Source organism: Gracilinanus agilis, chromosome 5 (genome assembly GCF_016433145.1).
Source record: "Gracilinanus agilis isolate LMUSP501 chromosome 5, AgileGrace, whole genome shotgun sequence".
Taxonomy (NCBI): domain Eukaryota; kingdom Metazoa; phylum Chordata; class Mammalia; order Didelphimorphia; family Didelphidae; genus Gracilinanus; species Gracilinanus agilis.
The window spans coordinates 40,775,378-40,792,608 of NC_058134.1; the positions used below are offsets into that span (position 1 = coordinate 40,775,378).

Below are 17,231 nucleotides of genomic sequence, written 5' to 3' on the forward strand. Positions count from 1 at the left end.
GAGATATGAACAACAAAAGCTTTTAGAAAATGTAAATAAAATGCTTTGCAAGACAAAAAACGCTATATACAAGTGAGTTAGTAGTAGTAGTATAATAATATATGTTATACATACGTAAATAATATAATACAATCTTTTTTAAAAAATCCTTTCCTGAGAATGTAATTCAAAAGAGAGGATGGATCCAGCACTGCGCTTAGAGTCAGGTCTAAATCCCAGATGATGAGCTCCTCAAGAGTAGGGAAGATTTTTACTTTTCTTTGTATATTGAGTGCTTACCCCATGTCTGGCACACAGTAGACACTTAGTAAATACTTGTGGGTTTAACTGTATTTTTTACTACCTGTGTGATCCTGGGGCAGTCACTTAACCTCTTTGAGATTTAAATCTTCATCTATGTAATGAGGGAATTAGACTAGCTGGCTTCCGAGATTCCCTTCTAATTCCTATGACATTTTTGAACCTTGTCTTCCTCATATATAAACTGGGAGGGTTGGATTAGATCAGTGGTTCCCAAACTTTTTTGGCCTACCACCCCCTTTCCAGAAAAAAATATTACTCAGCACCCCCCTGTCACATACTATCACCGCTCCCTTACAGTTATTCACTGCCCCCAAATGCTCCTGTGGCCATCACTGCCCCCCTGGATCACTGCAGCACCCACCAGGGGGCGGTGGCGCCCACTTTGGGAATCCCTGGATAAGATGGTCCCTCGGGTTCCTTCCATCTCTAGATCTGTGATACTGGCCACCTAGGAGCGTGGAGGTAAGAGAGGGGACAAAGACTCAGGAAGGAGGCTGAGGACAAACTTACAAATGCTTCCCAATGATGTAGGTTAGGCTAGTGAGACTCTTGGAGCTACCATAGTTTCTAGCTGTTCTTTCTCACTCAAGGATGTTCAGGTCTATGTGGTGAGGGAGAGGAGCCTCATTTCCCAAACTTCCTAGATTAAACAGAGATTTGTCCAGTTGACATAACTCCTAACTGAGACTTATGGAGAGATTAACTTTCAAAGAGGGATCTTGCTGTGTTTACCTTCATTCACCTCCTGAGATCTAAATGGCAGGTAAGAACTATAAACCAGTGAGGTATGTTCAGATCAGGATAACTGGAGGTCCAAGAATTGGATATACTGAAAGCAAAGAGCCTAGGAGTTAGTTGGTAAAAATGACTAAAACTGTATACACTTCAAGGAAGTCAAAGAGAAATTAAGGTCTCATATTCATGAAAATGGTCATAGTGGCACTTTTTTGGTAGGAAAGAATTACTAACAAAGTAGATAGCCATTGTTTGAAGAAATGGCTAAACGAGTTGGTGATGTATGAATGTGATTAACTATTACTTTGCTAATTTGTTGAGGTGTTTTGGTCATATCTGATTCTTTGTGACCCCTTTTGGTGTTTTCTTAGCAAAGATACTGGAGTGGTTTGCTATTCCTTCTGCAGCTCATTTTCCAGATGGGAAAATTGAGACCAATGGGTTAAGTGACTTGCCCAGGGTCCCACAGCTAGTGTCTGAAGCTGGATTTGAACTCAGATTTTCCTGACTCTAGGCATGGTGCTTTATCCACAGGGCCATGTAGCTATTATAAGTGGTGATGAATGTGAAGAATACAAAGAAGCATGGAAACACTTAGATGAACTGATGCACAATAAAGTAAGCAGAAAAAGGAAAAAAAAACATTATATAGGACTACAATAATATAAGTGGAGAAAAATCCTGAAACTGAATGTTGTGGGATTATAAAGGTGAAAACTGTCCCCAGAGAAGAATTGTACCTCCTGTCCTTTTTTAGGGAGATTAAAGGAGATTAGGGGTTAGAACCATGTATAAACTGTCAGATAGCTGGGTTACTTTTTCTAAAGTGTCGATTTTCCTTTTCTGTGAAGTTCTTTGTTTTAAAGGATGATTTGCTTGGTAGGGAAGCAGGGAAAGCTATTAAAAGTGTTATGAAAATCAAGAGAATCTGTAAAAACTAAATACTTTAAAAATCCATAGGACTGTTTTCTGAGTTTGAGCCAGACATTAAGGATGAGTTCTAACCCTCCCTGCCCCAGAAGCTCATATTCAAATAGCGCCTTAAAGCTTACAAATCACTTTTAAGTAGTACAAATATCATTAACTTTATTTTATAGAGGAAGAAACTGAGGAAATGGAGATGAAGTGGCATGTCCAGGGCTACACAGCTAGCAAGTCTCAGAACTAGGGTTCTTTCTTGACTCTGAATCAATTCAGGAGGCTTTTTACCTTACCACAGAGAATCTTAAACAAAGATAAGTGATGATGACTGCAGCTACTTGGCTTCATATATCTCCAAGTATTAAAGTTTTCCTTAGAGCTGTTGAGGTTTGGAAAGAACTTTCAAAAGAATCAGAGAATCACAGAATTTTAGCTATGGAATGGCTATCTCAGTGGTTATCTAGTTCCAAAAAAGAATCCTCATGATAGTCCTAAGAAATGCCTAGTGTAAATATTTAGCCCCAACTTAAAGATGAGGAAAATTGAGGCTTTACGGACTATCCATTGCACCACATTACACTTATTGTTCAAAGCAATTGTCTAGTGTCTCTGGGAGAAGTTATATGGCTGATAGGTTTCAAAAATTCTGCAGCTGCTGAAAAGGAACTTGTATCTTCTATCATTTTTACCCAACTAGACTAACTGATTTGTAAAACTTTATTGTGGCATGAGAGAAGGAAATGTCCTGACTTTTTGTGTCTTTCTGCTATCCATCCACACAAAGGAGAAAAATCTCCCTGAATTTTGAAGGCTTTTAAGCTAACCAGACTGCATTTAGCATTCTACCAGAGAAGACAACCCCTGAATCTTCCCCAGAGTACTAGATTTTTGCTTCTGGCACTTTTTCTAGCTAAAGCGTTGTCTCATTTTCATTTACAGCTGCCTTTAGACGAAGGATGAGTTCTACTGACAGGCAAAACTCATTCTGCCTGACCGATTCATTATTTAGCTTTAAAAAAAAACCCCAGGACTGAATAAAAATTCTTCAATTAACTTCCATGATGTCCTTTGCTATTAAACCTCAGTTATCCCTTAGGTTTACATAGGATCTATATTTTCTTGGTACTTTAAATCACTTCGCTGAGATATTGGGTGACAGCATCAAATTTGGAGCCCCAGAAAATCAAATCCTGAGCCATCTAGCTTGAGCCACCTAAGTGACTGCACAGGGTCAAACAGTCTATATATGGGTCAGAGGCAAGACTTGAACTTAGATTTTCCTGACTTGGGCAGTTTTGTCTATCTTAACTCAGCTTGTAAGAGAATAATAGCCCCTTAACTTAAGGTATATTCAATATCCATGTTCTGCAGATGAAGAAATTAAGACTTGAGGAAAGAAGCAGCTAAGTGGCTTAGTGAATAGTGCTGGATTTGGAGTCAGGAGGATCTGAGTTCAAATCTGACCTCAGATACTTGATTATAATATGACCTTAGGCAAGTCACTGAACCTCTATTACAAGTTGTTTATCCATAAAATGGGTATAATAACAGTATGTACTCCACAGGATTGTTATAAGGGTTAAATAAGATAATTTTTGTAAAGTTCTTTACAAAATCTTGAAGTGCTATATAAATGCTATCGTTATTAATTATTGTAATTATCAGTATCAGACTTAAATAATTTGCTTAAAGGCACTCAGAAAATCAGCAGGAGACTTAGGACTAGGTCCTAAAGTCCAAGTCTCTGAATTTCTAGAAAACCTGTTCTCTTTAGTTAGGAATTCAATACTAGACTTTATTTCCTCCTTTTGAACAGTTGATTATAGTGTAAGAGTAAAGGACACGTTCACCTCCTAGCATGCATATCAGTAAAGATGGCAAAAAGATAGGAATCGTCAATGCTAGAGAGGTTGTGGGAAGACAGCACAGCTGCTTTTTAAAGCACATAGGAAATATCAGGAATTGTAAAATCATCAAAAAACTATTCATCATTTATTCGAGAAGCATTTATTGAGCACTGTTTGTACATCATTGCACAAGATGCTGTGGAGTGCAAGAAAAAGGAATAATGAAAAATAGTGGAAGGCAATATGATAAATGTCATAAAGGATAGGATTTAGAGCCTGGAACATCATCTCAGATACTTACTAGCTATGTGACCCTGGACAAGTCATTTAACCTCTGTCTGCCTAGTAATAACACCTACATTTCAAGTTGTGAGGCTCAAAAGAGAGAGCTGGAAAGTTCTTTGCACACCTTTATGTGTGCTTTATGAATGCTAGTCATTTTGAGGATTTTACTATCTATTGGAAAGAGGAAACATACTCACACATTTCCTTAGTTTGCTACTAGCTGGCCGGCTGGGTTTCAATCATCATCTTCATCATGTCTTTCTCTCCCCCCCCCAAAAAAAACTATAAACCTATCGCCAGATAGAGTCATCACTAGGGAACACGTTGTCAAGGAGATTATCTCACCATTGCTGCTTATACCTCATCAGTACCCTCAGATGTTTTTGCCCTTCTGTGTGGAGCGTGGAGGAAAAATTCCTCCCATGGCCTCCCTCGAGAGAGCTCAGAAAGCTCCCTCCTCCTCTTTGTTCCTCATTCATAGCATCACAGAGTTTAAAGCTTGGAGGGACTCATCTAATCAAACCGCATCGCTTAATTGATGAGGAAGATGAGACAAGTGGCTTGGCCTAAAATCATTCAGGTAGCAAATAGGTCTGCTAAAATCTGAACCCAGAGCCCTTGGTTTCCAAACCACTATTCCTTCCAATATATGTGACATCCCGGATCCCTGAGAGTTAGAGATATATTTGGGTGGTCACTATAGGGTTGGAAATCCACAGGCAGGAAATGTCATTTCCATAAAATAACTTTAATGATTTTAAATGGTTAAACTCTCCCATTCAGAATGTGCCATAGCCAGGGGGCATGTGACCTCATTTTCTAAGTCTGATTAAAACTGGAAATATGGCCCTAAATAACAAGTAGATGATTCCAAAGACTAAACTGGTTCAATAAAGGCCCTTTGCTTTCACTCACAGGATAATTTAGAGGGGGCTGGGGGACCAAACATAATCCAGAAACCTTCCAATGGGACAGAGGCTGAAATGCTCAGATTTTCTGCCAATTTCGTTTCTATGGCATTCTAGTCTGGAGTGTTCTCCACATTCTAGTGTGGAGATTACAGTCAATATACTAAAATACTAAATATTATATTTGTAAATATTTTATTAATAATAAACTAACAAAAAAGACAATAACAAAAGAGACTAATTAAAAGGCACTAACCAGCCTGCTCCCAGGAACAAAAGAAAAAGAGGGAGGAGTTACAGCCAACTATAAAACAATAACGTGACCACACAAAGGTAGAGGCCCAGGAGAGATTAAATTTTGGGGAAACTAAGGACTTATGGAGGATGAAGTCCAAGGTTCAAGATCTCCATTTACACATTAGGTACCATGCCTCACCATTTGGGTGGCAACACCTTTCGAAATTCTTATTGCTAAGGTGGAAACAACAAGGGTTAAGAGGAAAAATATATTCCCTGGAGTAAATCACACTCTTTTAACAAAATTTCATTGAAACTTGGATGACAACATTCTTTTCACCTTTTTCTTAATTTACTCTTTTAAAGCAAGAGGTTAGTCAGCTGGCCCAGGCTAAGTCACTCTTCTTGACTAAAGATCACACCCAGACTCAACAGAGAATTGCAAATATCTAAATTTATATGCATAAAATAGAAGAGTTTTGTGAGCAAACACCTGAACTTTCCCACTCCATCCTGAATTGATATGAGAATGGATTCAGCATGAAGTAATTTATGCAAATCTCATGGATCTAGGGAATCCTCTTACAGAAAATGAATATGCTTGGCTAAAGACAAAAATAAAATAATGGTTAGACCCAGAAATCTCTTTCCTACATTTACTGGCCAAAGTTATCCAGTGGTTTTAGCCTTTTCTTCCAAGGAGAGAGAACCAAGAGAAAGAAGCTCAAAAAGAATTTCCTTGGTGATTAAGTTAGGCTTCATACCAACACAGTTTTCTCTAAATGAAGCATGTTCAACAGTGAGCATGACCATGTTCTAAGCCATTATCAGAAGGTTCTTGGTGAGTCACCTGGCAGAAATTCCACTTGGCAGCTGGACACTGACATAGTTCTGACTCCATGGGAGAATCCATTAGGCAGCCCCAGACCTGAACAATTACCTGTCATAGTCTTGGCAGATCTCCCCAACAGCTACCAAGGCTTTCAGGTATTCATTAGGTTGGTAAGGATGGATATAGTGCAGAGAACAGCTGTTCCTGGGATCCCCATTGGATGCAGTGAAGTCTATTGCTACCTGCAGGAGGAAGAAATAAAGAAATGTTATTGTTTAGGACTGTTTTCTTCACATAGGAACCTGAATCAGTTTCTCTCTCTTGAAACTACCCTACATTACTCTCTCTCTCTCATTTTGTTTTCCTTACTATTGTGTTCACTGAATAGAAAACAAAATAATGCTAAATATGCTATTTCCTATCTCTGTGCCTTTTCTTTGGCTCGGCCAGATGCCTGGGATGCTTTCCTGCCCAACTCCTACCTCTTAGAATCCTTGGTTTTCCTTCCAAACTCAGCTCTTGTGCCACCTTCTACGTGAAGAAAATTTCTAGACCTCCTACTGCAAGATGTCCCAAACTCCCTTGAATGAATTTTTCATATATTCTTCATATATTTAGACCTCCACGTGCTGTCTTCTCAGTTAGGTGAGCTCCTTAAGGGCAGAGGCTGTTTTATCTTTGTGTCCTCACTGTTTGGTACAGTGCTTGGCACATAGTAGGTGCTTAAATGCTTATTGCTAGATTGAATGAGTGCAAGTTGCTTGAGCTCAGAGCTTTTCCCCATCTTTGGCTTTATATCTCTATAGCCTGGTACCTAATACCAGTTGGGGCAGTTGGGTGTCCTGGCTTTTTATACCCAGATTCCTAACTGCCTCAACTGCCCCCTCTCCTGGAGTTCTGGGGGGGCACTGTGGAATTCTGTGAGGCAGCTTTAACCCCACTTAAGATCATGGATGTTACAATAGGAGCGTAGGTAATGAGCTTTTACATAGTGCTTACTATGTGCCAAGTGAGCTAAATGCTTTGCAAATATTATTTGATCACAATAGGAGTTTCATAAATATTTGTTGAGTAGAATTCACTTAGTTATCAACAAAAGCAGCAGAAAACTGGTTATTCCCCTCTGCTCTTTGTCTCCATGTCTCTACAGACACAAGTTAAAAATATTTTTTTTCAGTCCTATTTCTTAATCTCTCTGTTGCTTCTACTTATCTTGGCCCTCCTTAATGCTTCTCCCTCTTCTATCACCATCACTGATCCACACTCTAGGAGTTCACCTCTGCTTTGCCTTTTCTCTCATGTAATCTCAGTGTAGTATTTACCTTCTCACAAATCTTAAATATTGTTCAGCAGATTAAAAAAGTCTATAAACAGTTGGCCTGGGGGCGGGAAGGAAGGAATACCCATAGTCTCTTTGTTTTAATTCTTGTTCCTTCCCACCTACAATGTCCTCTGTCTTCCTTTCACTGATCTAATATCTCTTAAGACCCATTTCAAGTTCTTAATGCCTCCATGAAATCTCCCCTAATTGCTTTAGAGCCTACTGATTGTTGCCTTTTCTGAACAACTTTGGCATTTCTGGTTTGTGCCATCTCATTTAGCTACTAATAACATCCTGTTTCATGCTCTCAATTATCGACTGGGAGAAATGGAATGCCCTATCCAGATGTTCAAGACCAGTCATCTCATTTTACAGGTGAGTAAGCTGAGGTTTGGAGAGGAAGATATATAATTCCAAGTGTCAATGATTTATTACGATGGATTTGTGATTAGGACCTGGCTTTCTTGAGCCAGAAGACCAGCAAGATTCTATGGAAGTTGGCAGAATTCTTAGGGCATCTCTGTGGGGGTACTTCTAGACTAGAATTTCCAAAGTGATCATTAAATAATAAAGGTACTTTATTATTCTTCCTCCATTGCCCTTGGAAAATTATCTATTACATTTTAAACCAATGAGAAAATATACCTGCAGTAATTCAATACTGTTTCTGAGATACAAGCAAAAAAAAACCCTAATACAGAAAATAGGGAGAAACACTGTATAGCAAAATGACTTTCTTAGGTCTGAGAATGCTATTTAACAGCCATTGTTTCTTGGTCTGTTTAAAACTTTTTTTTCCTTCCAAAAACAAATCCTACACAAGTGTTTTCTTTTCTCCAGTCTCAGGCTAAAACTGGCAGTCACTTTCCCAAACAAAAGGACTTAATTGAGTGCTAATTTGCAATGGAGGTAGAGAGAGTAGCAAAGCTTTACCCTGCCATTAAATGACAATTACCTTTCAACTTTCCCTTCACTCCTTACTTCCACCACTCCAGCCTTCCAAATAAAACCAATCCAGCCTTCCAAGCCACCCATCCAAATAAAACAGCAAGCAAAATGAGCCAGGAGCTTTGAGGAGAAAGGGAGGGCATTTGGAGGCATGCCCGGCACCTCTCTCTTATCCCTTTCTGGCTCACAGCATTTCTGTTCACTTGCTTATTCAGGACACAGAGACTCTGTTACTACTCCAGGTCTTCTGGGCAAGGAGTGTTATTTCCAGCAATATATTTATTTTTCGCAAAATACCATTACATGAAAGATTCACATGTTTATGACACTTGAATGTTTTAAACACTTCCTCCATTTCCCTATAAGGTAGATAGGGTTAATATTGTTATTCCCCACTTCCTAGATGGGGAAAGAGAGGCTCAGGAAGATGAAATTATTTGCCCAGAAACATATAATGAACTCCTTGAGGGCAGGGACCATCTTTTGCCTTTTATTTTAACTCCTGGTGCTTAGCACAATGCTTGGCACATAATAGATACTTAATAAATGTTTAATGATAGATAGATATAGCTGTGTAAATGTTGGAACTAGGATCTGAACCCAGGACTTTGACTCCAGGCTCAAAACGTTCCACTAAACCATGAAACAATTTGGAAGTTCTACCAACTGGAATGATGATGATGATGATGATAAATGATCACGAACTGTATAGTACTTTAAGATTTGCAGAACTCTACCTATTTTATCTCATTTGACCCTTGGGACAACTGTGGGAGGTAGGTGCTATTATTACCCCCATTTTACAGTTGAGGAAACTGAGGCAAACAGAGGTTAAGTGATTTGGCCAGTGTCACCCAGCTAGTGGGTGTCTGAGGCTGGATTTGAACTCAGGAATTCCTGACTCAAAGTCCAGCACTCTTTGCACTATCTTGCCATCTAGATGTCATAGATGTGTACCAACAATGCCCATGTGGACCAGAATGGAAGGAAATGGAATGTTAGAGGGAGTCTCCCTCAGGCATCTCAGTGCATCCATTAGCATCTGTCTTTATAGCTCTATAAGCAAAATGACAAATCCCAGACAAACATTCATACAGATTGACTCCTTGATCCTTTCTGCAGGTGACAGAATAATAGTCTCAGAATTGAAAGGGCCTTCAAAGGCCCTGTAAGGAGCTATGTGTGAATCCTGACTGCCAATTTCTGCCTAAGGCAGGGAATGGAAAGGGCTGGATTTGGGTTTAAATCACTGTTCTATCACCTGGTAGCACAGTGATTAGATCACTAGTCTAGGCTCAAGAAGACCTGAGTTCAAATTTAGCCTCAGATAATTAATTAGCTGTGTGACCCTGGACAAATCACTTAACCTGTTTGCCTCAGTTTTCTCAGCTATGAAATGGGAATAATAACAGCACTCATTTCCTAGGGTTGCTGTGAAGGTCAAATGAGATCATTGTAAAGTCCTTAGCACAGTCCCTGGCACTAAGGAAAAGCTCAATGGATCTTTTCTGCCTCCCTCTATGGTCCAGAAGAGGGTATGAAATGAAGGACTCGTGACTGCATTCAATAACAAACAAAAGAAGAAGGTATTGGTTTGAGAGAAACCTAAGCAGTTTTGGGTGAGGGGGTCCCTGTATCTTTGCAGGGATTCCATGCTTTGCATCTCCACATAACAGAGTGAAATAAGCAGAACCAGGAGAAAAATGTATACCATAATAGCAATAATATAAAGACACAACTTTGAGAGACTTGAGAAGTCTGATCACAGCAATGATCAATCATGATTCCCGAGGCCCCAAGATGAAGACCATGACACATTCTCGGGACATAGCCAATGTGGGGATTTATTTTGCTTGACTGTTATATTTGTTCCAAAGGTTTTCCTTTTCTTTTTTCAGTAGGTGTGGGATGAGAAAACCACTCTTGCTCATTGAGAAAAATAACAATAAATTAAAAATGATAAATGAGTGAGCCATACCCTCAAAGATACCCTGAAAGAGAAACTTTTTATCATGGGCCTTGTCAAACGAAGGGTGCTACAAAGTAGATATCAGCCAGTAGCTCTTTTTCCAATTGACAGCACCAAGACAGGTTCTCTTAATGAGGTTTGAGTGAAAATGCACCAGAGGGAATCAGTTGAGCTTATCTTATGTCTATAGCCATTTGCCAAGATTGTAAAATACTCTTTAAAAGAAAAGTGGGAGGGAAAGAGAGACAGACAGACAGAGAGGAGAGGGTGGGGAAAGGGGGAGAGAGAGTGAGAAAAAAAGAGGGGGGGAGAAAGAGAGAGAGAAAAGAAGAGGAGAGGAGAGAAAAGAAGAGAAGGGAAGAGAAGAGAAGTAAAAAGAAGAGGAGAGACAGAGAGGAGAGAGGTAAGAAAAGGCACAGAAAGAACCATTCTACAGAAACATGGTGGTTTAGGCCTCATGGTCATTGCTGCTGTGTTGCTTTCCTTAATGCTTATGGATTTGCAAACCCAGCTCTCTTTATTGTCAGACATGATGCCTTACTTAAGGCTTATAGTTTGATGACCTTCTCAGAGGGCAGTTGGAAGGGAAGCCTGAGTCCCATTTACCTCCTTCCAGGAGTCCTCTTTCCTAATTAAGCTGGCCTCAAAGCAGTTGTAAACTGTTTTGTAAAACTTATAAAAGAAAGAAACAGACTTCTTTTGTAGATTGGGGGTGTCCCAAAGGTCACAATACTATTTCCCCTGAGGGAAGCCAGCTAAGAGTGATGAAATCTCTTTTCTTGTATTATTTTTAGTCTCCAACAAAAAACGACTCTACTCCACAGAGGCTTTCTTTCACACTGCAAACAAACTATTTATGAACCCCCTGGTTAGATTTCCAAAGGGATGCTGAAAGAAATGAGGCCCTAGTTATTTGCTAGAATTCCAAATCTGTCTGCCTTCCCTGTGGTTTTCCCAAATCATTTTTTCTAGCATTTATACTTTTAGGTGATGCTAATAATCCTTATTGCTCTAACTGGACTTGGGGTGGTTATTTTTGGTGGTGAGGAGCTTTAAAAAATTATAGGCTATATTCTTACTCTTTGTCTATTTTTCTATATATCTCTGCTTGAGGCCATGAAAGAAGGATAGTCTGGAGAACTGTAGAATTTGGAGAGGAAAAAGGTTCCTGATATTAGTCCATTTTATAGCCACAAACTGAGTACCATTATTTTAAGCCCACTTGTTAGAGCTATAACTAGAAGAGTACCTTGGAGCTTTGCTGTAGGGTGGCAGTTTGAGAGATCACCGATAGCACATCCTTCACCAGCCTACAAACCAGAAAGCTTCATGCCTAGTTAGCAAGGATAATTAACTAAAATGGGAAATTTCCAGCTGCAGGACTGGAATAAACTTCCCATTCTATCCCTCGTCTCTTGTGCAGAATAACCTCTAGCATAAGGTCTCCCTTTCACTGTGCAGTGTCCCCAGGTCTTTACTCCTGCTCCATTTCAACTCTGCATCAACTGAGGTTGAGCATCCTACCACGAGACCTTTCATAGTTGGTTTGTAGTACTAGATCTGGGTGCAAACATCGTTATATTATTTACCACATGCTACTCTGTCTGCCTGGCCAGCTCTCTGAGGGGGCTCCTTTCTCTCATTCTTTCCTTCCCAACCTGGATGGCACAACAATCTGAAAAGCATGACTCTGTGTTACAAAAGGGTAAAAATGCCCTAAGATGGGGGCACATAGGTGGCTTGGTAGATTCAGACCCAGGTCTAGAGACGGGAGATCCTGGGTTCAAATGTGACCACTCTTCTGGGAAGGTAAGAATTTTAAAAAATGTCCTAACATGTATCAAGGTGGGACCAATTTACTAAAAGGGTATTTTAGTTTATAAAGTAAAATCTTACCAAAGATGTTTGCGTACTCCTGAATAATTGCTCTCTGAGCAAGCCATTTTCAGCTTTTGACTTGTGTGATATTATAGGGACAGCACAGATACTTCTAGTAAGGAGACCCTGAAGAAGTCATTCAATCCTTTCCTTATATGTAAAAATATGGAGTTAGATTATCCTTCTGGCTCTAGCTCCCATGAAATCCTACAAAACCTAATTTTGACACTTTCTAGCTATGTGCCCATGACCAAATCATTTTGCTTCTTTGGGGCTCAGTTTTCCTATCTGTAGAGTTAGAATCATTATATTCAACTTACTTAATTCACAGATTTGTTGGAAAGAATGTCCTTTATAGACTTTAAAATTCAATAGAAATGTTAGTAGTTATGTTGTTAAAATACAGCAAATGAAATCCTAACACAGGCAACTTAAAAAAAAGAATGCTGGGCAGCTGGGTAGCTCAGTGGAGTGAGAGTCAGGCCTAGAGACGGGAGGTCCTAGGTTCAAACGCGGCCTCAGCCACTTCCCAGCTGTGTGACCCTGGGCAAGTCACTTGACCCCCATTGCCCACCCTTACCAATCGTCCACCTATGAGACAATACACCGAAGTACAAGGGTTTAAAAAAAAAAAGAATGCTCCCCCAATTGACCCCTTTCTTTTCAGATAAGCATAGTAGGACACTATCCTATTTACACTCTCTAAATGTTGGTATTTTATGGATAAGCACTCAGCATCTTGCTTCATTTGTTATTATTTGTTATATTCTGAACCTGAAGAAAGACCAGTTTTCCTCTTTTTAGGGGGAAGTACATAAGTAGGTACCTAATGATACCTATGCATGTGTATATACATATACCTATACACATATTCATACACACATATGTATATACACATTTTGTATATATATGCATGTATATTATACATGTGAGTGTGTTTTACATATGCCCCCATACCAATTCATATCAGTTCCTGGATTAAAAATTGTAGTTATAATTACCTGGGGCACCTAGAGGCTCAAAGGATAATTTAGATCTGGATCCATCTTCAGAAGAGGCCCTTGAGTTCAGCCCCTCATTTTAGAGAAGAAGAAACTGAGACACCAAAAAGTTGAGGGACTTGCCCAGTACCACCTCTCCACTGTATGTCAGAGGCCGTCCTTGACCCTAGGTCTTCCTGACTTCACAGTCAGCAGTCTACGTAGCACATAGTAGGTATTCAAATAAATACTTGCTGATTGACACTATATTTTCTCGTGAGGATACGGAGCTACTCCAGCACCATATTGGTGTGAAGAGAGTCCATGCTCTCCCCCTAAAGATGACTTGCACCAAACATGAACAGAGTGGAGGGAGCACTGACTTGGTTTGCAGTTCTAATCCCCTTGTATCTTCACTCCTTCACATGCCTTTCCCTGTTGGAAGAAGAATTTTGCTAAGATGGCACCAGATCCGCCCTGATGTTGATGACTGCTTTCCCGGTGGAAAATACCTGGCTGTCTTGTCTGCAGGGAGGAATGGAGGGCTGGGAACGAAGAAAACACTCTGTGGACTTTTGAGTAAGTTCCTTGCAACTGCAAAGTGCATTCATATAATAGAGATATCAAGTGCCCCTGAGAGCACCCAGCAGGATGCCTGCAAAGCACTCATTAGGCCTTTCAATTTACAGGAATGCTAGAGCATGTTTTAGGTTGTTCCCAAACCTGTGCTTATCAGCCCAGCTTCCGTCTCCAATCAACTACCCTTTCTACAGAGGCACTGACTGCTCAGGGCTATGTGATTGAAATCTCAGAATAGAAATCTAACCCCAAGTACTCCTTTATCAACCTCAGCACCACATCCTGAGACATATTTACCTTCTCTCCTTACCTTGGCCTATTAGAAAGTCTTCCTTCAAAGCTTAACTTACCCACCATTTCCTATGGGGAACTTTCTGAGCCCATTACTCATTAATAGCAATAAAAGCTGGAGAGAAGGAAGGATGGGAACAAAGGAATAAAGGCTCCAGGAGAGTTTCAGCCCTGAGGTAACAGGTGATGTCTTACTAGGAGTTACGGATTGGAATTTTGAAATCTGAGATCTCTTCTCTGCAGTGTTTTATTTTTAACTAAAAACCCTGACCTTCCTTCTTAGAATCAATACTGTGTATTGGTTTCAAGGCAGAAGAGCAGAAAGGGCTAGTCAACAGAGGTTAAGTGATTTTCCCAGGGTCACACAGGTAGGAAGTATCTGAGGCCACATTTGAACCCAGGACCTCCCTCTAGACCTGACTTAAAATCCACTGAGCCACCCAGCTGTCCCCCTCTATGGTTTTCTTGAATGACCACACATGTCACAAGGAAAAGAAATGGCAACTTGGGCATTGGATCAGTGACCAAGAATGAAGTCTGAGGCTAAGTTTCATTAGGGGGACTGATATTTAAGATGAAGGATGCCCAAATGAGGCATCTTTGATGTGAGGAGAAAGATACTATTTATACTTATACTTTATTTCCAGGCAAGTTCTAGAAGATCTCTACCCCAATGGTGTCAAGTTTAAAATAGAAAAGGGGATATTAAACCATATATAAGGATCCCTGTAGGCAGCATATTGACTTAGAAAACCATGTATTAACATTATCTAGGTTCAGAGGCAGGTAGATGACATAGTTGATAGAGTGCCAAGCTAGAGTCAAGAGGACCTGGCTTCAAATTGACCTTAGACACATCCTAACTATGTGATTGTGGGCAAGTCACTTAACTCCATTAACCGAGGCCTTGCCCTTCCATCCTAGAGTTGTTGCTGAGACCGAAAAGTAAGAGTTAAAAAAAAAGGCCAGCAAAAACCTAAACCGTTATCTATGTTCTTTTGTATTTATTTATTTTGCTAAATATTTCCCAATTACATTTTTGCTGAACTCATAGCCTGTTTGACATCTCTGCTACAGATTTCTATAAATAAGGAATTAATGATTTTATTAGGGGCAGCCAGGAGGTACAGTGGAGAGTGCCAGGCCTGAGTCAGGAAGACTCAAATTCCTGAATTCAAATCTAGCTTCAGACATTTTCTAACTTTGTTATCCTGGGCAAGTCATGAGTTTTATCATCTATAAAATGAGCTGAAGAATGAAATGGCAAGCTACTCTAGTACCTTTGCCAAGAAAATCCCAAGAGGGGTCATGAAGAGTCAGGCAAAACTGAAAAATGACTGAACAACAATAATTTTATTTCCTAATAACAGTTTTGATGGCCTAATAATTTCAGAGTACTCTGAGATCCTTAGCTAAAAAGGAAACTTTGGTTTCCTTCTCCAGAAGACTATCCTTGGTAGGTTCTGTTCCCTCTTTGTAAGCATGATGGAGAAATCTGCTTAAACTTCATAGGCAGGGAGATGCTGAGGGAAGGTACAGGCAGCAACCTATGTCTAGGCAATGTGGTTCCATCAATAGGGGAATGGTTAAGTTAAGTTACTTTGGAAGTCAGTCAAAAAATGTCATCTCTGGGGTTCTGATGGTGCCTTCCCCTCCCCAAGATCCCTTCCCTTGTTTTTGTTATTCATTTATTTCAGACCTGTCTGACTTTGTGACTCCATTTGTGTTTTTCTTGGGAAAAATACTGGAGTGGTTTGCCATTTTCTTTTTTAGTTTATTTTATAGATGAGGAAACCGAAGCATACAGGTTAAGTAGCTTGCCCAGGATCACACAGCTAGGAAGTATCTGATTTGAACTCAGGAAGATAGTCTTCCTGACTCCAGGTCACCTAACTACCCAAGATCTCATCCCTTAGACTTTTGCATTATATCCTTTGCAGGGCAAGGCCAGTTTGAGATCTCTTTTGCGGACTTTGGCATCTTTTCGGGCTTCAGATTTGGGCTTCCTGATTTGGCTTAGGGTATTTTAACTAGGTGATATTTTCTTTCTCCTTCATACATTTCCCTCTTTTTACTTTATCTCCATTTTGATTAAAACTTAATTAAGAGCTATCTCATGACTTAAGAGTTAATTTTATAAATGGCAATGACAACAATTTTTAAAAATTAATAATACATCTAATATTTTACTTTGAGAATATATACAAAAAGTGTTCTGTAAATGTGCTATTTAAATGTGAATTGCTTTTTTTATTATATGGACTTTTGGGATGCACCCCACCCCCCACCCCAATCTAAGGGGGGGAATATAACCCTTTGAAAAGTAAATAATTTTTTATGAGACTTGTAATTTTACCTATATAGGGAACTCCTAATGAGTAGAAACTCCTCCTACTACAGATTAGGGCAACAGGCAATTAAATAACTTGCCCAGTATCACAATTTTGGAGTCAGGGCTTGAACACAGGTCTTTTTTGCCTCTGAGGTCAGTACTCTATCCAGTATACCATACTGCCTCTAGTTCTGATATGTGGTTAAGACTTTTTCCAGAACTTTCTACCAGCCTCTGAAACTATGGCTTCTGGAAAATGGGAACAAGGCAATGTTTCCTCCAAATCTCAAAATCTCAGAGATTCTTCCATGTATTCCATAAGTTATCTGTCAAAAAACTTGTTCTGTAACAACAACCCCTTGAGATTCTGGCTGAAGGAAAAGGATTGCAAACCACTAGAAGGCAAATGAAGACTCAGAGTAGTAGAGTTAATGTGTCTCCCTGTGATCCATTTGAAAGGCAGCATGGTATTGTGGAAATGCATCTGGATTTTGAGTCAAAGAACCTGGTTTCCAATCATGGTCTTATCATATTCAGCAAAACTGACTATATTTTTGCAGGGGAAAGTATGGTCATTCAATAAAATTGAGGACTTCCAAGCATTCATAAAGAAAAAACCAGACTTAAACAGAGAGTTTGCTGCCCAAACACAGAACTCAAGAGAATCACCATAAGATAATTAAGAGAGCTGGGGAGGGGAAATCTTTTCTTTAAGGGACCCAATAAGTTCAATTGATTTGTATCCCTAGAAAAAAAGACGACATTGGCAAATATTAAAAAATTGTTATTATCAACACGGTAACTAGAAGAAGTTTACATAGAGGGAACAGTGACAAACTGTATAGGATGAAATGTCATGATATAT

At 39.6% G+C, this 17,231-nt stretch overlaps 1 protein-coding gene across 1 annotated transcript in view; it reads right to left on the minus strand.

Moving 5' to 3' along the window:
* CPNE4 (copine 4) overlaps window positions 1-17,231 on the minus strand; it is a 350,799-nt gene that overhangs the window by 19,695 nt on the left and 313,873 nt on the right. The window contains exon 10 of the mRNA XM_044678896.1: window positions 6,177-6,310. Within this exon, the coding sequence (XP_044534831.1) occupies window positions 6,177-6,310 (134 nt within the window). The remainder of the gene's footprint in view (window positions 1-6,176; window positions 6,311-17,231) is intronic.